The sequence below is a fragment of the Pyrgilauda ruficollis genome, unplaced genomic scaffold, assembly GCF_017590135.1.
Source record: "Pyrgilauda ruficollis isolate IOZ18807 unplaced genomic scaffold, ASM1759013v1 scaffold60, whole genome shotgun sequence".
NCBI lineage: Eukaryota > Metazoa > Chordata > Aves > Passeriformes > Passeridae > Pyrgilauda > Pyrgilauda ruficollis.
This window is the reverse complement of record NW_024527711.1, coordinates 2,532,186-2,556,369: the sequence shown is the minus strand read 5'-3', so window position 1 is coordinate 2,556,369 and position 24,184 is coordinate 2,532,186. Positions and strand designations below refer to the sequence as shown.

The 24,184-nt window shown below is 39.0% G+C and overlaps 1 protein-coding gene across 1 annotated transcript in view; it reads left to right on the top strand.

The window, feature by feature from the left end:
- DLG2 (discs large MAGUK scaffold protein 2) overlaps nucleotides 1-24,184 on the top strand; it is a 973,962-nt gene that overhangs the window by 160,258 nt on the left and 789,520 nt on the right. Inside the window, exon 6 of the mRNA XM_041483662.1 lies at nucleotides 5,709-5,783. Coding sequence (XP_041339596.1) covers nucleotides 5,709-5,783 — 75 coding nt within the window. The remainder of the gene's footprint in view (nucleotides 1-5,708; nucleotides 5,784-24,184) is intronic.

The following is a 24,184-nucleotide window of genomic DNA, read 5'->3' as shown; positions in this document are numbered from 1 at the left end:
TTTGTTGTTTTTTCTTTCCAAGACTCCAGGCTTTGAATCATTGCAGTTTGGAGTCATAAACTGGGTATGTAAGTTTGGAGTCATAAACTGGGTATGCTGAATTTCCTGGTTATAACAAACTGATTTTTTTTTTTTTTTTTTTGTGCTGAATTTCTTGGTTATAACAAACTGAAAACAAAGGAAACATAATGATTTCCCCCCCAGAGATTCACATTTAGCAAAAATCAAAATCTTTTTCTATAGTCATTATTAGGTGCTGATGAGCACTTCAAACTGTGGTGTTTTCCTGCCAGACCCTAAAAGTGTAATAGTGCTGAATCCATAAAATTTACATGTAATTTAGTAAAGTCTATTCTAAAGTGGTACTTGAGGACAGTTTTGATGACTATGGGTTGGCTGCTGGCTAAACTACACAGGCTTAGAAGAGTAGGAAGATCCTTTTCATTGATTACCATTTATCTTAGCTGGAAAATATGCTCAGGGATGTTTGACAGATGGGGAGTGTATCTGAGTATTTATTTCAAATCTTTATTTACCAATGTTAAATTTTGGAACAATTATTGTGAGCCTCTAGCATTTGGATTTCAGACATTATGAATGTAAACTGATGAGACACATGTTGTGTTTTCTAGAAAAATAAAATCATTTGGGGAGGGGGGAGTTCCAAGAAAATTACACAGAACAAACCAATGTGCACTGCATATGTAATGTCTGGTAATTATATCTTGTCAAAAGCTCAACTTTTTCTTATTTTATTCTTTAGAAATGTGATAATAGTCCCTTTTCCCTTGTAGTTAATTATAAATTTCAGGAAGAATTAAGTCTGTTAAATTTCTTCTTCCTTTCTTCCCCCTCCCTTTGTCTCTATGGCAGCAGCAGGAATGGAAGGGAATTACTTTGATCTCCATTTGTGGGTGACACTTCATTTCTTCTGAGCACTGACCTTGTTTAGTGCAACTGAAATTTTCAATAGATTTCATTAGATTATAATTTGGTGATTTTAGAGAGATGTCTTTATTGAGGCTGGTTATGAGCTAAGAAAAGAGAAGGGTGATTTTTTTTTTTTCATAAATCTATGAAGAGCTCTGTAAACTGAGAGCAGAAAATGTTCAATTAACAGCTCAGGCAGATATGGCTGGGGCTCGATACTGCACAGCAGTGGAGGGCTGCAGAGGTGAGGCAAAGTGGAAGAAGACACTGAGCAAGACAAAGGAGATGAGAGCTTGATGCTGCCTCAATAATAGTGCTACTTCATGATAGCAGAGCTATCTATATATTCCTTAGCAGGCCTATATATCTATACTATACATCCCTTAGCAGGTCTTTTTTCTGATATATAGAAGACCTGGGTGAAGGTGGGAAGATAATTTCCAAGTGCCAAGGTGAGCTGTATTTTTATGCATTTCGCATAGCTGGAAAAGCAGAAAAGATCTGTCTTGTGGCTCTTATTCTCAACATAAACATGTACTTCTTATCTGTGTTAATCTGCTTGATACTGCTGTGCAAATTTCTTTCTGTGTCCGTTCACCTGATGCAAGACTTCTGGAAAATGAGAAGATATGTGCAGTCAAGGAGAACGGAATGGTTATTTATGAGTGAATCATTAGGCCAGTGGTATGGCCTGGTGTGTTATTATATTTTGCTCAGTCTTGAGACCTCTAGTTGAGATCTACAATTTTCATGTCTCCAGAGCATCAGAGAAGAAAATTTGGAAGGATGTAGGAGTAGCTGAGAATGTTCCACTGGGGTAGACTTCAGCCAATGCTTTTGTTACAAGAGACCTCACTCAAGGACTTGTATACAGTTTCTTGTATTTGTATTCCTGGCCATTTCAGTGGATACAAATGGAATATGACCTGTGACTTCTTTTGACTTTCATCAGCAATATCTTCTCTGAGAATGAATATTAATTCAGATCTTGGAGAGTCCTGCAGTTCAAACAGCCCTGAACCTTTATATTCCTAAATATCTTCATATCTTCTCTGGATTTTGTTCCATCTTCCTTCAGAGCTAAGATCTGCCTCTGAATGTGTCTCCAGACAGAATCATGTTAATATTTGGCCATCCAAATTTGGTATTGTTATGGATATTGCATGTGTATAAAAATCTCTCCCTGCCTATGAGAAAGTAGCAATAAGATATACCTTCTTGCTCCTGAAGTCACTCAACACAAAAGAGGAGTTCTTCCTAGAAATCCTCCCCAGAGCTTGCTGAGGTGCAGTGGTATCTTTGTCTCCTGAAACCTCTCTTGTGCAGTGCTACAAAGCTCTCACCTTCTAGTTCAATATTCAGTGTGCAGTTTTTTCCCTCTGCAAAATTGCTGTGGGCACTGATGCGCTACCGCTCTGCATTGTGTTAATGCATTTCCAAATACATTACACTGATGTTCCTAAATAGTGCTGGTAGCAGTCAGTTATTTTAACACCTGACTGAGAAAAGCATGTAAGAAAGAAGCTTGCTTAAGGGTTGCTTGCTAGGAAGGGAGATGTTGTGCATGGACTTTGAAGGGCTTGCAGCCTTGTTTTTTGTTTTCTGAGATTGGTGCCTTTCTGGCGTCTGCTGGTTACCCCTGGGGTTTGCATTTCTGGAGGTTTGATAAACCTGTAAGTTTGGGAATTACATGTGTCAGGGCCTCCAGAGAAGAAACTGCACTGTCTCTAGATGAATGTGGGGGTAGCATCTCTGTCTGACTTTGGTCATCGCTTCATTGCTTCCTGACTGTATCATTGCTATGCAATTTATCAAGTGTTTGAAGTGTCAACCCAGAAAAAAAAGCTGTGAACGATGCTGAATTCAGCAATGAGAATGAAATTATTCTTTTGTGTCCCAAGGTCTCTTTATATGAAAATAACACAAGCTGAAGATTTTATTGTGTGATTTGAAGGCTTTGATTTCAGTAAGCTGTGATAAAGTCTCTGCCTGGATGGCTCTGTCTGTCACTGTGTTGGAGCTGTCTCAAGGGTGAAGCTCAGTGCAGGAGGCTGAGTATCCTCAAAGAAAGGGAGTAAAGCAAGAATCTGGAAATCACTCATTCGTGAGCTATGGAGAAACAGCTCCTGTCTTTTCATTAAAGAAGGAGAAAACTTTTATTAGAACATATTCTCCCAAACAGCAGGGCAAGGTATATTTGCATACCACTATTAGCAAACATGAAAAACAAACTAGAGGTTCTTCTGTCCTCCCTTGAAGGCTGTCTGAAGAAAGGTCGTTTTAAACTATGGATTCTCATCACTTTTGAGATTTTTACCTTTTCAGTGTAGTGGTGGGCCAAGGTCTGTAGTGTTTTTGCTTACCAAACTCCTAAGCTGAGGAAAATGTTAGCAGTAATAATCAAATTGAATTAATTCCTTCTACAGCCTCTAAATATTTGCCAATGTATTTATTCCTATGCTTACTTGTATTGCCTATGCCTGCAGAATACTTTATGTAGTGTTGACTTTTTGGCTATTTTTTAAAATTCACTTCTCTAGATGTGACATGTTGGAGCTTTTGGCTATTAAAAAGCCCTGAGCATTTAGAAAGAAAAGTGTTACCAGCAGCTGATATACAAACTTTTATCTAAGACTTGTTTCAACTAGGTGTGGGTCTATGATATGAAAGGTGTGAAAAGCATTAGTTTTTACACAAGACAAAAAGAAGTGATCATTCAAATAAGAAATAAGCTATAATTTTAAAAAAAGAATCTAACCCCAAATCCCCAGAAAGCTGTAGAAGAAAAGTGTTCAGTCCTTGCCCTTGAACTGCATGCATTTCTCAGACAGTACCAGTGCAATGTCATGTTACCAGCACAGTAATTCAAACATCCAGCTGTGAAAGGCCAAACACTGCAGGTCACCCTACATCCCAGAGGAACAGCCAGCACAGCTCTTGCCCTGAAAAATGGGGAACTTTGTAGAACTGCTGCCTCTGAGCAATTCCCAGTTACTGCTGTCTCTTTGACCTTTGAATATGCACAAGTGCCAGGGGATTCTAGGCCTTGGGACAATTTAGGTATGAATCTCAAAGACAAGAGTACTTGAAGAGAAAAAGTCCCTCCTGCTATGAGATTTGGAGCTTTTATTTTGCAAAAGTGTCCTCTTAAAAATGTGAGGAGTCTTTTTGAGGAGTCTCCTGACAAAGTTATACATAGTTTCCTTTGTGAGATCAGGCTTTTCAATCAGAAAAATGTGTTCAGTTCAAAGCACATTATTAATTGCCTTGCCTTTAACTTGCCTTGGAATAAAGAATGAAAGTGTACAATTGTAAAAGTAAAAAATAATTACTAGTGTTTCATGTCGTTTTTTAAAATAAGAATGAATTTATAGTTTTATTGTTTTGATAGGATTACACTGTTTGCTGTTGCATTCATCCCTTCCTTACAGGAGATAACATAGACCTGCAGGATTCTGGTGCCATGATAGCAGTGACTTTTTCAAATCCTTTTAAACAGGACTTTCTAAACTCTCATCTAAAAATACAATGATTCTTGCTTGCTAGCTGTTTTTCTAAATATTTCTTGAAATTGTCTAATTGAAAATGTTAAAGATAACCAGTTTTAAGTTTTGGAGTATATAAAGTTTAATCTGATAGTCACTTTTTTTTTTTTTTTTTTAGGCTTGTAAAAGTAGTACTGTGCTGCTTTACAAATGTTAACTTTTTGGAGATAAAGAACATAGCACTGGTAGTTTTTAAATTAGACTCAAAACTGAAAATTGTGTGAAATCTAATCATTAGTGTTTGCAGAGGTTTCTCTCCTTTACTCTCAGCATGGGGAAGAGAAAGGTTCAATGTAGCTTCTTGTGATATATCAAGCTTAAATGAAAATAAAAAGAAGAAATCTTTTTTTTTTTTTTTCCATACTACTACTAGCTTCAGGAAAATATCTGGTTACAAGAGTCCCCCAATTCAGGGAGCTAAATAATAGCTTGACTCTTATGTGAAATGCTGAGAGTAATGGTGGCAGATACCAGAATTTATTCTGAACTTTTCTTCAGGGACTCTGACCCAATCTGCTGTGCAATTCATTCTGATGGGCTCCAGACCTTGGCTGAAATGTAATTGAATCACAGCAGATGCAAGGGAAATTACAGGAAGATCAGCCTGAAGGCCTGATGGTTGCATCTTGCACTGCCATGTGGAGTGTTAGACTTTAAATTAACCCCTCACTCCTTTTGTTCTGCAAAGTTTCAGGGAACTGCAGGAGTCTTGAGTACTTGCTCAGGTTCTCCAGGGACCCACCTGGGGAGCAAGGAGAGCATTCTGATCAGAAAAAAAAATGTGCCCTAAAAATTTGGGGCATACTTACTCTTCCTAGAAAATAGCCCTGATGGGTGTTTCAGACTGCATCTCTCATTGATTCAAAGAGGACATCATGGAAAAATTGCAGCCTGTCATGAAATGGGGGAGAAAAGCCAACGTCTACCTGCTGACTAATGCTCCGCCGTTCTCTGAATGCTCCACTGTGGAGGGAAGGCAGATGGGGTTGAGAGTGGATGTATTTCCATCCACATAGCCCAGAACTTCAATGCAAAATTAATAGACAACTGATGAGGCCTTTTTGGTCCTGCAAACTGCAGATTATTCTTCCTACATGACAGTGGAAAATGACTTTGTGAGGTGTGATGACTGCGAGCAAACTGCTAGATGCTCCCTATGAAATTGAGCACATTGCGCCTAGCGATTGCAGCACGTACTGTGTTGTGTATAATGCCCTTTTCACTTATTTGCAGCAGAGCCATGGCAGATGCCCATCTCACAAATGCTCAGTCGAAACACCTGCCTGGATACCCATTCAGCACTCTGCCGTAAGTTTGAGTCTTTTAATACAAAGATTTGAGGGACTGAATGGTAAGTTTCTGTGCTTGGAGCAGCCCTGGGCAGGTAAAGTTTCCATAATTAATGCATTTGAGAAAGAACAGTAACGAGTCCTAAGTCTAGACCAAGCTCATTGGGAAGCCTAAACTGTTGATATGTTGTGTTGTGGCTTAGCAGTGCTTCTCCAGAGGTTCAGACTCTTAAGGAATTTAATGCATTCAACTTGGAGCAGTGGGGATTGGTGACAAGCGTGGTATAGGCTGATGATGGAGTGCGGAGTTACTGTTGATTTCTGTAACTGGGCCCCAGCTGGGAGTCATCCAGATCCAGGTGGTGATGCAGGAAAGGGGAGATGCATCTTTCCTTTTCCACATTCTCACGGAAGAAAGACTGATGATTCCAAGTGCTTTATGGACTATTAAGTGGGAATTTGCCCAGCATAGGTAACAACAGCTTTTGGGATGATGGATAATGAGTAAAACTTGGTCTGCTGAGTTTATAGGAAATTTCTGCTGTAAATGCTTTCCTCCTGCTGCAAATTAGATGACTTCAGTTGGATTTGCTTTTAACTATCAAAGACAGAGTAATATTTGAGAAGGAAAAAACTGAACTGCGGTCAAGTTGACACTGCTTTGATTTATATCTTGTCTGAGCATGCATTGTAGATAGAGCCAAATCTTTGGGTGTTGGAAGTTAGAGGGCTGACTAATAGAGCTATGATGATTTATGGCACCTAAGGAATTGGCAGGATTTCACTGACATTTCCGTTGGCTCTGGACCACAGCATGATGCTGGTCTACAGCTATCAACTTGTCACCTTTTATGAGTAGATGAATGAGAAACAAATTCAAGTTGTCACTCTCCCTCAGTCTCTCACTAATCTTGCAAGTGATTGTAAGCTCTGGGGTTTTGATTGTCTTTTGATTGTCTTTATATTATGTTAAAATTATTTATGTTATTGTTTATCTGTATAATGAGACCCGCTTAAAAATATCGATTGAACAGTTGAGCTACCCAGTCTTTTACCAGGTGAGGATCTAGGCCAGTAACTTATTAACTCATTCATTAGTTTCTATTTTCAAAGACTTTGGACTGACTGTGATGTGGTTTATGTTGTTTTGTGTTTGTATTAAGAGGGCTGCAGAATGAGCAAAAGAATGGTAGTGTGAGGCATTGAGAACTGGAACTGGGCTGGACGTTTGTAGCAAATCAAGAGCAGTTGCACTCAATGCAACATCATGACCTGACTTTTTACATAGTGGCTTAACACTATGCCTTGGGCATTTTTTAGGATTCTTGTTTCTTAAACCATGAAAAATAAGGGTTTGGGTATTCTTTACTTGTCTCTTGTTAGGTATCTGTGAATGCCTAGCCAATACAGTGTCACAAAAATGGTATACTGAGAATTTAACTTTCTTTTGTTAAGCATGAGAATTGTCTAAGATCAGAATAACTTCAAGTGTTATTTTTTAAAAACTGTTAGAGTGGAAACTGGTTCTGGGACCAATACTAGTTAATATCTTAATCAACAACATAGTGGGATTTAGTGTACCTCCATCAAATTTGCAGATAACACCAAGCTGAATGGTGCAGTTGTTGTCCTGGAGGGAGGCGATGCCATCCAGAGGGACTTTCACAGGCTGGAGACATGCACCAGTGGGAACCTCATTAAGTTTAACAAGGCCAAGTGCAAGGTGCTGCACCTGAGTGTCAGCACATACTGTGAGATGTGAGATAAATTAATTGAGAGCAGCCCGGAGAAGAAGGAATTGGGGGTACTGGTGGATAAAAAACTGGGCATGAACTGGCACTGTGCACTCCCAGCCCAGAAAGCCAATTGTATCCTGGGTTTCATCGAAAGTAGTGTGGCCAGCAGGGTGAGGGAGGGGATTCTGTCCCTCAGCTCTGCTGTGATGAGACCCCACCTGGAGTGCTGTGTCCAGATCTGGGATCCCAGCATAAGAAGGATGTGGATCTGTTAGAGCAGGTCTAGAGAAGGCCAAGGAAATGGTCAGAAGTCTGGAGCATTTCTTCAGCAAAGACAGGGTCTGTTCACCTTGGAGAAGAGAGGCGTTATTGTGGCCTTTCCCCATTTAAAGGAGGCTTATAAGGAAGACAGGAACAAACTTTTAAATAGGATCTTTAATGACAGGACAAGGGGTCATATTTTTAAGCTGAAAGACAGTAGAGTTAGATTGTACATAAAAAAGGGATTCTTTACTATGAGGTTGGTGAGACATTGAAATGGGTTGTCCAGAGAAGCTGTGGATACTTCATGCCTGGAAGTGCTCAAGATTAGGCTGGATGAGACTTTGGGCATCCTGCTCTAGTGAAAGGCATTCCTGCCTGTGGGTGGGATTAGATGGTCTTTTGTGGTCTTTTCTAATCCAGACAATTCTGAGTGTCTGAAAAAAAAACAACCCAACTTTCTATTAGAATATATGTCAACCAGTCACTTGGTTGCTATTTTTTGATTCTAGAGTACCACATGTGGTCCTTGAGGTAATTGCCTACTTGAAGGTTGTTATTATCTGTATTTTTTTCTTGATTATAGAAGCTGAATGGAGTGAAGGTAAATAAATTGTAATTCCCAAGTACCTTCTGCTTCTTTTTTATCAAACAATATTCTACACAGCCAAACAGATTTTTCTGTCTGTCTTATCCGTATCACATATTTATAGGCACATTTTACTATACTTGAGTAGACTTATTTTCCTGGGAGACTAATGCAGACAGTTGGAGAAAATTAAATCAGACAGAAATTAACTTCTAGTGGTCGATATTTTTCCCTATCTTTTTTTCAACAGTGTTTTTTAGCTGACTTGCCTTTATCACAGAAAAATATCTGTGAGACATCAGCATTTTGATAGAAAGCTGATTAATGAAATGAAAACTGCTAGTGACACATCAAAGCATATTACCTCCTATAAAAGCCTTTTAGGGGAAAAAAAAACCCAGACATCTGGCCAGTTGTGACAACTCTATTAGATGACGACAGCATGTGTTTGGATGTCTCTCAACAGTGGTGGAGGGAACAGTGTCGAACAATGAAGGAAAAACAAACTGCTAGAAAAGGTAGCCTGTTTCATCAATTGTGCTGTCTGTGTCACTGAGGATGGCATGTGTCTGGGCTCTCCTTTTTCATCATTTTTATAAAAAGCACTGTGTCCTCTCTTGGGAGTGCCTTTTGCATCTAATGCAAGAACCAGGAAATCTGGCAGCATTGCTGTTATCTAACAGTCTGAATTTTGCCATCCTTAATTTACCATCCTGTGTGAATTTGTTGATGGTTCTTGCAGTTAAGATTCTCAATTCTGTTTGGCAACTCACCATCTGCAAAAGAGGCCATAAGTGCATACTGACTTTCTGTGCCTTCACAATGTCCTTAATTAGATTCATTTTGAGTATGAGAGTTTTAATCAAGGGAATTACCTAAGGGTGGCTTTGTCTGCACTTGCACTTTTAGTCATGTCTTCCAAAGGATTGTAGTGTTTGATTATAAAATGCTGCAAAAAGAGTTCACTGTACTGCTCTCTATCATACTACACCTCCCTATCTCTGTGGCTGCTCGCTAGCTAGATCCATTATGTAAAAATAATGAAGTGTCAGAAGCTGCACCTGTGTTGCAAAAACATTTGGGGCTGTCTTTCCTTCTAGCCCACTTGACAGCTTTCCTTGAGCTTGGCATTCAGCATAAGCATTCACCTTAGCTCACCCTGCAGCATATATACGATCCCTCTGCATTTCCCTGCTGCATTTTCAGCAGAGCTCTTTGGCCCTGTTCTAGCCCATGGAAAAATCCCTTTTGGGCATCATTTGCCATGGAGAAGCAGCAGGAAGAAGCAGTAAAAGGGGTGTGAGCACAAAAGAGAAAGGATCTGGCACATGCCTTAGGCAGAGCCTCATTCAGCATCAGCTGCCCCCTCATTGTGAAGAGGGGAACAGTGACTTTAAGGGAAGGTGAACCTAAAGAAGGTCCTTGCAGGGTAAATGCAGCCACTGTACCTGCTGCCATGGCTCATGGGACTGCAGATTTACTTAGGTGCCAGGTTGCTCTGCAGCTGAACTCCCAGCTGAACCTTTTGAACTCTGCAGCTGAACTTTCTGCCCCTTGATTTTCCTATATTCATAGAACAAGGAGAGCAAGTATCACTCCTCTTTGAACCCGCATATGTTCTTGTTTTATTTACATGGGATAGATCTATATGCAGAGCATATAGTTACTCCTGTTTTTCTTTTCCTGGTTTATTGGGAACACTGGAGGAACAGGAATGCACTAATGCCCTGCACAATTCTGAATTTAGCCTGCCTGATAGGAGAGTTAACCCACAAACATTCCTGGTTTAAACAAATCAAGGTTTTTGTACTGAGTTTGATTTCACAGGAGTTATTTTAAAGAAATTTTTACTTTTGGAAGATGACTTGGAAGATGCAAGTTAGTTTTAGTTGTTGTGCTCTATGTAAAGAATGTTCTGACATGATGTGGAGCCAAACAGAAACATATTAAAACATGCATATTCTGATTTGGTCTAGGGCTATGAGCCTGGAAGAATTGTTTCTGAAATGAGTCTTGCTTTTGTTAAACACAAAACAAATAGAAGTCTCTGTTTGGCAGGAGTCAGCTCTCTCCTGAGACTAGCATTGTGCCTCCTAACCATGTCCCATCCTCTCCTGTGTAGATGTGCTCTATAAAATAAACAGATTGCCCTGCACTCCAAGAAATGCATTTTGCAGGGACTGTCTGAGCTTTAAGTCTTTTTCTATTAAACCCCTGTTGGCTAATAAATTTCACTCACAATCCAGGTGGTGGTGAATGCTTTTAGTGGATAAACTGAAATATTTGAGAACAGAGCTATTAATATAGTGCTTCTGTCTTTCACCTCAGTATTTGATGGCAATGGAAAATTCTGAGTGCTAAAACCCAGCTTTATTTTTAAAGGAGGTATTAAAGTAATGTCATGCATATTTCTGCTAGGTCTCTATATTCCTGCAGATCTTCTTCATTCCTAAGTCTCCTGTACCTCTCCTTGCCCAGTGCTCAATGCAGTTTATTGTCCAGTTCTTTAAAAGGCATGGTTAAAAAAGTCTGTATGTACCCTGCAATGCTGAGTCTGTTACCAACTGCCAGATATGAAGATGCTTTTTAAAATAGTCACTTAAATCCCCCTTCCCCTTGGATAGCTGTCTGAATCTTCCTTCTTGTTTTCACCACCCCTCCCTAGCCTTCCCTAGGGAAAAACATGCTGTTCCTGTTGTTGTTGGCAGTAGCTGGAGGTGCTGGAGATTCTCTCCTGTAATCTGATTTACGGATTCAGTGGGGAAAATTAGGCTTACTAGGCTAAGGTAGTGTTGGATTAACAGTAAACCACAACACATCCCAGCAGGGCAGCAAATGCTTCATGCTTGGGTAGATAGAGGCATAGGCTACCAGAGTAGCTGTAAACAGAAGGGATTAGGCTTAGGGGCAAATTTGGAGAGAGATAAGGCAAACAAAGCCATTTACTCCACTATTTTATCAAATAGAAAGGAAGAAGTGGGATAGAAGATTTCTTAAAATGGCAATAGCCCTTTGGTAAAGAAATATATATATACCTAATTTATAACATATATGGTCCTTCATCCCATTGCAGTTCCCAGTAAAACTAGGGAAGAGTTTCAAACTGCAAAACAAGCTCAGAAATCCCGAAGATAAGTTAATAATACATTTAAAAATCTTTATGATAAACATTAAGCTGCTCAAAACCATTATCTGCAGACTGACCCACATAGCTGCTTGACACCATCATCAGGAAACATTTTGCAAGAGTTATTTGCAATGAGTAATCTCATTAAGCACACATTATGTATAGGATATTTGCTGTATTTATTGCTTTCTTTGTTTTATGGAAAGCACCAGGATGTTTCTGCAGTCCCAGTCACAGAAGGGTAGCAGTGCATAATTTAGAGCAAAATATTTCTAACTTGGTTATAGAAATTTTGTTTAAGCTGAAACCTAGTATTGATCTCTATGAGAACAATTACTTAAAGGTACTTTTATGGAAAAGCAAATATAGATTTAACTACTTAAAATCATTGCAGCTTATGAGGTTGATGAGCAAAAAAAAAAAAATGAAGCAACAATTAATTTTCTTGTGGACACTATTTTAAAATTCTGTTTTAAGTGCTCATTTAGCCAGGCAACATTTTGACAGTGTTACTGAAGTTTAAAACCAATGTGCACATCCAATTTCTACAGTATTTATTATTTATTATTCCCAGAGGGAAAGCACTGTTTGAGTATAGTTTTTGTGATAGGCTACACATAGCTTGGGGGTTATATACCAGAGATATTGCTACTCAAAAGTCACACTCTCCTGACATGGGGAATTCCGTGCTCAGGTCAAACATGAGTGAGTCAAACTTTCTGTGTTTATGGCAATATACACAAACCCCAAGTTGTCTCTGCTCTTTATTTACAATATGCAATAACCAGAAAAAATGGCTATTTTGACTGCTTAGATATGCTTCTAGTCCCCAGTAAAGTCAGGAAATTTGTTTTCATTATTTTTCTCTTATATGTGCTGCAGTGTAAAATGAAGCAGTGATCTAATATTTTTGTTGTAGGAAACCAAAGAAATTGAGCATATAACTGAAACAAGTGTACGTGTGTGTGGCCAGCAGGTGAAAGGGAGCTCAACTGGAAGAGTAGGACTCTTCCTTAGAGGTCAGTAACTCCTATCATGGTATCTCACTGTATGTTAGCAAGCAGCCTCACTTTGCCTCATGCTGGAGTAAAAATTCATAGAAGAAACTTGTGGGAGAAGTAGTTGTGGCAGAAAAAAGATAGAAACTGTGCCTTGCTCAGCAGCATTTGGTAGTGATGATGACAGTGAAAATCATCTGTCCAGATTTATGTCGTTGAAGAGATATAAACACTTTTGAGGGACAGTTCAGCTTTACACTGGTATGCATGGACTGGGTCATGGAAGGCTGTGTTTCTCTTGACTAGTGATACAGGAGACCTGGGCAGCCAGCTCTGACACAGTGTCTGAACTGAAGGTGTATCCTGTGGTTTTCTCAGTGTTGCCCAAGTCTGTGGGAAAGAGTTGATGTACAACAGATGCACAGGTAGATACTCCAAACACACATTTCATTATAGTTATCCTTTTGGAACTGTAGAATCATTAAGCTTGGAAAAGACCTCTGAAATTATGGAGTCCAACAGTTAACCCAGCACTGCTCACCACTAAACCAAGTCACCAAGTCATCTGCATGCCTTTTGAGCAGCTCCAAAAGTGGTGATTCCACCACTTCCCTGGGCAGCTTGTTTAAATGTCTGTCCATCTTTTCAGTGAATAAATTTTTCCTACTATCCTGACTCCCCAGGTGCATCTTACATCCATTCCCTCACATTCTTTGACTTGCTACTTGTGGGAAGAGGTTGATTTCCACCTGTCTACAACCTCCTTTCAGGCAGTTGAAGAGAACAAGAAGGTCCCAGCTCAGCCTCTTTTTCTCCAAACTAAACACCCTTGACTTCCTCAGCTGTTCCTCATAACTTGTGCTCCAAACCCTTCCCCAGCTCCGTTGCCCTTCTCTGGACACGCTCCAGCCCCTCAATGCAGTGAGGGGCCCAGAACTGGACACAGGATTTGAGGTGAGGCCTCGCCAGTGCTCAGTACAGAGGACAATCACTGCCCTCGTCCTGCTGGCCACACCATTGCTGATCCAGACCAGTTGTCATTGGCCTTCTTGGCCACCTGGGGACATGCTGGCTCATGTTCAGCTGCTGTTGACCGGCACCCTTAGGGTCCTTTCAGCTGGGCAGGATTCTGGCTGTTCTGCCCCCAGCCTTTAGCATGGAGTTGTTGTGACCCAAGTGCTGAACCCAGCACTGGGCCTTGTTGGATCTCACCCAATTGGCCTCAGCCCATCAATCCAGCATGTCTGGATCCCTCTGCAGAGCCTTACTACCATCAATAGATAGGTAGAGCTGCTACTGACTTCCAGGCAAAATGCAAATGAAAACAGGATTGGATCTGGGCACAGCCCAAGCTGTGTAAAGTTATTACAACATCTCAGAATCTGGTATTATACCTAATGCCTTTTTCCTTAATACCTTGAAAAAAAAATCTGTTTAACATAGTAGACCATATGTTTTAGTGGCATTTTCATTGGTACTTTTAGATTGCAAGTCCTATTTTTCATTCAGTACATACATACTGTATAATGTCATTTGCACTTAAAGGGCTCTGGGAACCTAAAAGTCTCTCTTTATCACATAAATAGCTACAAACAGCCATATTAGCAAATGTGTTCTGCAAAGATTTATTCCTGTAAAGTTCTGACTGTCTCCTGTGAAGTGCTTGGGGGTCTTCCCTTTGACCCTGTTGGTATCATTCATATGCCACTCTAAATAAGCATGGGAATCCTGCCCTGGGACTGGGACAGCTTATATATCAGGGAGCTTTTGCACAGGCATTTCACAAGAAATGAATGTAAGAAGCTTCTTTGAATGCTGATAGAAATTACTCTTCCCTGCAGAGTACTCATTTCTTTGCTGTTTGAAACTTTTTTTTTCAGTTGTGAACAGATGCAAATTAAGATTTGTTTGCTTTATTTGTTTGTCTGGGCTCTCTAAGGAAGCAGGGAATACAAATTTCCTGTAAAACATATAATTGATAAGCTGTTACATGTCACAGGAAGACTGTGAATTATAGGTCTAAATGTACTTTGTTTTCAGGGTTTTGAAAACCAGAGCTTTAATTATCCATGCAAACAGACTGAATTCTATCATCCCTTCCTGGGATTTGAGTCTTGCCAAAACCCAAAGGTGCTTAACCCTGTTTGTTGGTGACTCTTGGAGCTTCAGTATCCATCTCTCTGTGTCAGTGACCCTGCATGAATTTTTCTTGGTGGACATCTGCCTTTTTTGCATCAAGACTCATCATCTTATGTGAAGTCACAGGGATAAATATTTTCTTGAGGGGTTTAGCATTAATTATGGATTCAGGCGCATCCTGTCAGTCATTCTAACAGTACCTATTCATGTAATCCACAGTAGGGCCATCTCTCCTACCTTGGATGCATCACTGGATTTCCTCAGTGTCTGAGCATCTCAGCATGTTAATTTGTTTTCACAAGATCCTTGTGAAGAAGTTGAGAAAAGCTGTTATTCCCATTTTAAAAACAAGGGTGAGAAGCAGAGAGGTGGAGAATATGATTGCATTGTGTGGGGGTACACTGAGCATATCAGCTCTGGAACAAGTGGTGCACTGAGGGTAATTAACCAAATTAACCCCTAATAAAGCTAATAGTCCATGCATAATATCACATCTTTGTACTTTTCTGGGCCATGCAACTGGTCAGCTCTTGAAGCAACCTTTGGACTTTGTAACAGAACCGTCAACAACAGAACAAAATATTACTCCTCTGTGGAAAGGGAAAGGGACATTTACAAATCTTCACCATCACAAGTGTAACTTCAGAAGAGGGTTTTTCTACATCGGTTTGGTGTCCTGGGCCACCCCTTTGCTGGGTTATTTTGTGAGCTGGGCTCTGGCTGAGAAGCAAGGAGACAGTGACAGTCCGCAGGAGCTGTCAGATCTGCAAGTTGCTCCAATATCACTGTCTTTGCTCAGAGCTGAGTTTCAGGGCAGCTTCATTTAGAGGCTACACATTCTCTATTCATCTGAATCTTTATAATGTATGGTGGAAACATCTAAAATAGGATGCTGTAGAATGAAAGAAAAAGCAAAACCACAGGAAAGTTGAAGCTTTTCCTCCCACAAGTATATATTATGTATATGTATTTTTATACATAGATTTCAGTATCTCCTTTTTCATGCCTCTGGTGTCAGCTCCTGAGTTTACCCCAGTTGTACTTATCTCTGCTGCATAAATAACTCTCTGTCCCTCTCTCCAGTTAATGTAAACCTGCAAGTGTTCACTCCTGTTCTTTTTTAGTGTGCCACCTGCCTCTCAGTCCGACTACTGTGTTACTCCCTTCTCTGCCAACAGTGTCAGATTTTCTGAGAGAAGTCTGGGTCTTGAAATATTTTGGGAGTGGAAGGATGGGTAAGGAAGTGCTCTTCCATGTTTTGGTGCTCTCTTTTCACCCACAGAACAGCTCTCACATTTTCTTCTTCCCTGCCATGTCCTTATTTCTGAGGTACTTAGGGATATTTCTATTTGGATAAACATTTACTACTTTTAAACTGTTTATCCGTGCAGAATAGGTAATCAGAAAAAGCCAGTCATGAGTGAAGAACTGTGATTTCTAACACTGGTTAGCCACCTAAAAATATTTAAATGTCATGACTGTAGCAGAATGGCAATGCTGGGTTAAAGGATGGGGGATAAACCTCAGAAGAGGGAACCCAGTCATCTGCTGTTACAGGGAACTCAGTCATGTAAAACCTCACTTGAGAATTTAGAAATTATTCACTGTCAGACACTTCTAACCTCTGCTGTCATCCTATGCTGGTCTCTGCTACGGGATGAATGTGTAAGAGAAAGCACATACCATGCTATTTAAATATTGGTCTCACTAAAAAGGTGAATAACAGAATTTGTGGTCTGCCTGGATTTGTCCTGCTACTGTAAAACAGAACTGAGTGTGCTGATCTGTTGTATCTCTGCACTGTGAAGAGTTTGATTGTAAGCTCAGCCCAGGTCTGCCTGCTAAAAAGTAAATTTAGTCACATTTGGCGTTAGCAGACTCACGCACTTTAAATGGTTCATAAAACTTACAGCTAGCCGCAGGAGAGAGAACAAAAATCCCAAAGGACCTCTGTACCTCTGCAGATGGTAGAGGTCCATGGTTGATACTTAGAGATAAGGTGTGGTAAGAGTACAGAGTAATATTTCCCTTGGAATATCTTTCCTGCTTCCAGCAATTAGGAGTTAAATGGCTTCTTGAGTTTGAGGCTACAGCTTCTGGTAGACCAAACCTCCTTAAAATGAGAATTGGATGAGTGGAACAAAACTCTGCTATCATATCTGTAAATCTAGATTCGCACCAGTGGAACAGGACAGGGTTTGGTATCTCCCTCTCTCCCTTGATAGTAAAAGTGATTATATCTTGGAAGTTTGGATCCTCTCCTGTACTTTTTTTTTTAAATAAAGAACTGGTTTGATAATAAAATCTTGGCATTTACTTTTATCAGTTCTTAAGTATAGTAAAGAGGGTTTTACTTACCACATACTGCTTATAAGTTTTTTAGTGTAGTATGTATTCTACTTTAATAATATCTGCTCAGCTATGCATTTTCTCCCCCTCACGATATGTGCATGAAAAGTGCCTTTAGAGATTTAAGGGGGCGATTTGAATAATGATTTTTTTTTCAGCTGTCCTTCATTAAATTCAAATTGCCACTAACTTTTGGTAACATCACTTCTATGGAAACTCAGCATCCACTAAAATAAAAAATGTCTTTGAGCAGATATTTCCATTTTTCTTATTTATTTTCTATTGCTTTTTGAGTATTATTTGTTTCACATTGGCTGGTATGAAATTTGGAAGCCCTTGTAAAGTTATTCACAGTATTTCTTTTCCATTTAATGGGAGTTCTTTGCATAAGACGTTCTTTTGTTTCAGCAAAATCAGTGACAAAATTGATTTTGAAGTGAAAGTAGAAAGGTGTCCTCAGTTTATCACCTCTGAAAATGAAAAAATTTGAATTCATAGCATTCACGGTAGTAGTTTACCATATTGCATGTTTATTGGGTTCTTAAATGTGCTTAACTGCTGTTAAGCAGTAAAATCCAAGAAAATGGAGATTATTGAATGGTCTGTTTACTAAACCAGTCTTGACACCTTTATTCATATACATCTGATGATGTTGCCCCTTCCAAATGGTATTTTGGATGTGGGGGTTCACTACTGTTTTTTGGTTTTCCTTTGTTTAATAGTGATAATCTACAGAATCAGGACAGCTTTGTTGGGGGTGGGAGTTGTTTTGTGTTCTGGTTCATAGGTGATTAACAGAATTGACAGTTAATTTCTAAGTACTTGTTGCTGGTAAATTTACATAAAATGCAGTTGTTGGTCTGAGACAGAGTGGGATTGGGAAAAAGCATCCAGGAATTATTCCAGAGGAACTTCTGAGTTCTGGCTTGTTTCCAACAGACCCTAAGAAGAATGACCCTTACATCAGGCTAGATAGATATCAAATACTTGCTGCTTTCCTTGAGATCTCAAATTTCATTGATATCTATTCATGCATACAGTACAGCATAACTGTGGTATGATTTCAAGTTCTATATGTAATTTTCCAGGGTCAGCATTAAGTGCTTTTTATCTTGAAACCAAGAATGAAAGAAAAGTTATTGAAAAACACATATTTTATTGTATTAAAAAATGACTTTTTTTTTTTTTTTTTTTTTTTTTTTTTTTTTTTTTTTGTGGGGGGGGAGACAAGACAGGAGGTGGGGGAAAAAAGCTCATTGTTTTGAGAGTTTTGCTTTTGGGTGCAAACCCAAAACATTGACATAATCGCATACTCTATAACAGAATTTTAGAAAAAGCAACTTCAGAAATCTATTCATCATAGATGCAGGTTGAAACTGTCAATGTTCAAGGTAGTTTGAACTTTTTTACTTTAAAGTAACTTGACTTAAAAGCATAGAAAAGTAAATGCTAGTTGGTTTTTTTAACAGTCTTTTATTCAGTTTTTGCCACTGCAGTCTTTATATCTTTGTTCTTGACTTACTTTTTCTATTTATTCTTCACTGACTAAAGATACTGTCACACCCGTATAAGCCTCAAGTTTATCTTGCTTTCTGAACATGAGCCAGAAGGCCTCAGCAGCTAAGAAACTGAAAAGGCTGAAGATTAACAAAGAGCAACTTGTTCCCACCTCTATTCCCTCCCGAGGATGAGCTCCCATGAAACAACCTCTCAAACTGCCAGTCTAGCAGACATGGATGCATCACGGGACTATGAAGTCCTGGTTCCACATAAGCAATTTAGTGACTGAAATGCATCTTGGATAAAATTTAGGTGTCCAAATAGGCTCTTCATGAAGCCCATGTCCATACTCAGCCCTCTCTTCTCTCCTGCTTATATGTCTCTAAGGCACCAGGTGTTTCAGGCACCAGACTTGCCCGAAGTACATTTCCCATTCTTTTGCTGAAGCTTCCTTCATCTCTCCAGGTACAACTGGCCACATTTTGCAGGAGGATGGAGACTTCCTCTGTCTGAACCTTATTTTTGCTGCTGGTGATTGTACTCTCGAGAGTGGAGCTTATGCTGAGCTCTTAATTTCCCTTCACAAGAATGTAGTTATAATGATGGCATCCCAGCTTTCATCCATCTTTTGAGGGAAAAAAATGAAGCAATCCTACCTACCAAAAGGGGAGTGTAGGCATGGGAGTAGGGTTGAGAGCTTTCGGCAATCTATTGTGATTTCTTTTAGAAGCACAAATCAGGCATGCACTTGCAGTAGAATACAGGGAATTAAAAAAATAACAATTTATCTCATCTCTTACTTGCATTTCCCCCTGCTTCTAGCAAACATGCTGCTTTTTCTGAATTTTGTCAATTGTAATTTCATGAACTGCATTGCAGAAATGAGTACCTAAGGCCCATATCAGGCAGCTCTTAGGATCACCACACTTCATTGATCTGAAACCATTTCCATTGTGCTCTTCTCAAGGTGTGGCAGAAATGTTGATGGCAATATGACAATGTTAGTGTCACCATCTAACAATCACCAAGCCACCCCTGATTGTAGAACGTAATATAATGGACAAAGTGTAATAAAAGGTTAAGCAGAGGTGATGCCTATGGATTTAAGCTACTATCTTTTTCTGAGTGTATTTCCTAAGAATTCTCTTAAGAAACATTACCTTTGCCTAAGCCTTTGCAGATGGACATTCCTTTGCTAATTTGTGTAAGGAAAAGTCAAGAACTACAGTAGTTAAATGTTAGTTAAACTACATTGCTCAGTCAAATCAGGGCCGAAAGTTAGGAAAGGCAGGCAGCTAAAAATAATTTGGGAGGCTCAGCAAACTCTTAACGTGAAATTTAACTGAACTGTACCTCAGTTACTTTCTACTCTCTAAGTATGGTAATGTGCATTGGCAAAAATACTCTATTTTATACTGACTGATCATCTTCATTTGACAGGTTGGCTGTGAGAAAAGATTTAGGTGTCACTGTGAGTAGCTCATGAATTAGATTTCAATTCCTTATAAAATAATTGAGTAAATACCCGGAGATGAAATCAGTAAAGTCTAGAGGGTAATAGAAGTTTTGGGTAAACAAACAGCGTGATTTTTATAGAGAACAAATCATACAAGACACACTTAATTGCTTGTTTTGATAGAATTGCTAAATTATTAGTTGCTGCTTGTACTTTTTAGAGATAGACTTTCAAAAACATCAAGAGTAGTTAGGTACCCAACTCCTGCTGGTTTTAAGGATTTGATACATTATCTCTGGAAGTTTTAAAAAAAAGTTCATGCTAATTGGCTAGGAGTTTAGTCTTGCCACATGACTTCTTAGACCCCTGGGAGTGACTGTGCCCAGATGGTTATGTATGAGTTGTATAAGGATAATGGCACTGTTTCCAGCACCAGTGTTATATGCAGACTTGCTTTAAATTTTCATTAATGACTGAGAAGTTTGGCTCAGAGCAGCATGCCAAGGAAATGTAAAGGCCAAAAATTCAAGAAACTGTGAGCATTAATATGGTAATATAGTCCTGTAGAAGAAAACTCCCATCTGAAATACCTCATCAATCCCCCTGAAAACCAAAACCTAAAGTGGAACTTTTAATGGGAATAACAGATCTTAAATAGTTTTTGTGGTAAATTCCACATACCACCTGAAGAAGAGAGATTGGACAATTCTTGACAAACAGTGGTGCTCTGAAAATATTCCATTATGCTAAGTAGTCTTCTGAATTCTTTCAAATCATCTAGTTGCTCTGTGGACCAAAGCAAATGTAGAGGTCACTAATGCAGGTAGATCAAAGGCAGACAGTAGTAGCATTCACATCTAATAACACACCCCACTAAAACAGATCTTTTGTAGTGGGAGATTGAAGAGAAGCCAGTAATTGGACAAAAAATGCAAATCAGTTAGATCACCTCACCTGTCTGAACTTCTTGGAACTAAATATGGACATTTTTTCTGCCACTGTGTAATTAGAAACTCGCCAAAGCTGGCATGTATTGTATCTCTTCTACTGGAAAAAAGTTGAATCATAATATATATTTTTACTAGGAATCTAGAAGGAAGGGAGATAGTGCAGCTAAAGGAAATGGCAGGAAGCAAATTTGGCTGAAGTTAGTGATATCTGATTCAAAACAGATGTCCTGAGGCAGCCAGCAGTCAAGAGTGGGAAAGAAATGAAAGGAACATAGAAAGGGAGGGATACTCTTTGGGGAAGCAGGAAATGTGTTGAAGTTGGACATAGGGATGAACTGGGACCAATCAATCAGATATATTTACAGTGGCAACATAGGGAATGAGGTGGAGAAAATAGGAAGCCCTTGAATGATGAGGGTAGGGAGGCAAATCTCTGTTGAACACTTGACTAGTGAAAAAGCTTCCGTGGAAGTGCATCAAGAACTGGGTTTCACTGCTTGACAAGCACCTAGGAGATAAAGGAAAAAAGAAGGAGATACTTGTAAAAACCAAATTTGGCAGCTCTCTAGGAGCTAATTAAAAAAGAAAACACAACCCTCCTCACCACTACCACCCCCACCAAATATTTAGGCTGTGTCTTCTATAGGATCTTACTTTTGGCAGAATTGAAATGGATTAAATGATGAACTTAATGTAGTCAGTGTGAATTGAGATCAGGAGGAGCATGAGTAATACCACAAAGAAAATAAAGGAGCATGAAACACCTTTAAGACTGAACTTCAGACATTGAGTTTGATGTCTTATTCTCCATGCATTTAGTCAAGGGAAAATTAAAGAACACATAGAGGGGGAGGGAAAAATAAAATTTTATATTAAATGCGTAAAAAAATAATCTTCTCTATCAATATCATCCTCTTAATTAGCTGAATTTTGAAGATGATGTTTATCAGCTGCCAATCATTGAGATAAAATAATGTAAATCTTAGTCAAAGTCACCCAGAAAAATATGTATTAGCTTGAAAAGTGGCCTGAAAGGATAAATTATAAGTAAATATTTTCACCCTATGTTTATGTAAAAAAAGACCAACAAAACAAAACCAAAAAAACCCAGGACATAAACCAGGGTTTCTTATAAATTCAATATTAAATGTATATGAAACTATTTTTGAATAATCGTTGTTCACTTAAAGCCCATTGTTGTTTGGATTATAATAATTCATATTTAATTTCACTGAGATTAGAATGGAATGCCTTTTAGTGGCTCTAGTGTGTCTGAAACATCCCTGCTGAAGGGCTCAGGGGAGATAGGATGTAGCTGTCTTCAAGAGAGGTTTTTGAGCTGAGGAAGGGTACCCAAACACATGGAAATGAGTGAAGACACATGGGATTAAGCAGGTGAATCCCACCCTTTATTGGCAGGAATTAGTGCAGAATTAGCCAGCAGAACAAGATTGTTGTGTGGCTTTACACAGTTGTCTTTCATTTTGTTATTGTGGATAACTCAGTATCCCCATCAAACATTGTCTGCTTCCTCTTATCCTTATTTTCAGGTGATTTATAAGTATTTTGAATTATGTAGGTGCCAATAGAGATTCTAAACATTATAATAATTCATATTTAATTTCACTGAGATTAGAATGGAATGCCTTCCAAATCATTGGAATGATTTCACTGAAATTGTTCTTCTACAGCAAAACAGTGCCTTTTATTACTAATCTCTATTTTTAACTCTTGTCAAGCTTTGAAATCAATGGAGGATATGTTCTTTTACTGCCTGAGAGGATAGTTTATTTAAAAGACTTCCGTAAAGGATGGCTTCCTTTTTTTTTTTCGGAAATTCAAGCAAAATAACCAGGCTCATCTTTTTGATTGTTGTCTCATTTGAATGGAGAGACTTGAAAAGTCTGTGAACAATATCTGTGCTATGCTCAATCCAGCTTGATTTTTCCTTTTTTGCCACATCTTTGTAATCCATCTGGCAATTTATTAATTTGTATAGTTTCTACAATTTTTTTCTGGAGCAGAACAGAGATTATATACTCTCTAATTCCTTAGATCTATCCAAAACCTTTTAGAAAGTTGATGCCATGGCATCAATTTGCTGATTTGCAGTCCCTTACCACTAAGGATCAGTTAAGCAATGGGTTGATCCTTGATGATTAATATTTTACTGCATTATATTTGTTCCTTCTGAACTTTTGGCCTGTATGACTTGCTACTATGCATTTTATATTTACTAAAAACACTTCGGTTTAGGATAGTTCTTCTTAATTTGTAGAGAAATATGCAACAGGTAGTGAGGAGTTTTGGAAAAAAAACCATTAATCCTCATCACAGGCAATCATTATTCAACACTTAGGAGATTTGTTGGGAATTTTTGGTAATAACGAAAGGTCAAATAGTTTTCAATTTTCTTACTGAATAAAGGCCAATGTGTGAAAACAAAACCCAGGAAAAAACTCAAACCCCAAGAACAACAGAAAAACAGGGCACAAAAGTGAAGACAGAATAATCATTTGGGCATATATATAGTAGTAGTGAACAGTAGTGAACAGCCACCACATGGAATTAGAGGCTGTGGAAGATCAAAGAAGAGAGTGTAAAGTTATGACAGAAAATAGATTTGCAATATACATGCTTATGTTGTTTGCTGTGAATGTGCATGCTCAGTCTACCAGGGTTAATTGCACATATCCATATCCCAAGGATGATGAAAGCAGAATTACATGGCAGTGTTGCTTTTTAGTGAGTGCTCTGCTATGCTAGAAAACTTTGATTTTCTATTCCATTCCAGGATTGTAACTTTTATTGAAAAACACTTTGAAGCAGGAAAGCTACAGATACAATCTGCACATCCAAACATTCACTGAGTTACTCTTACACTCCTGGGATCCTGAAAACCCCTTTAACCTCTCTGATGTATACAAATTATGTCCACCCTGTAAGACAGCATAATTTTCTTTTGTCTATTTCATGTGCTGAGCGCTTGATGCAAAATGCACATGTGTGTTATGCCAAAATATGTTGAAGTTATAGCATCATTCTTGAAATCACAGAATCACAAGATTGTTAGTGTTGGAAGGGACTGCTGGACATCATGCAGTCCAACCCCCATGCCAAGGCAGGGTCACCTAGAGCAGATGACACAGGAACAGGTCCGGAGGAGGGGGTGAATATCTCCATAGAAGGAGACTCCAGAACCTCCCTGGGCACCTTTTCCAGTGCTCTGCCACCCTCAGTGTAAGAAAGTTCTTCCTCATGTTGAGGTGGAACTTCTTGTGTTTTAGTTTATGGTTATCAGCCTCTTTGAAACAG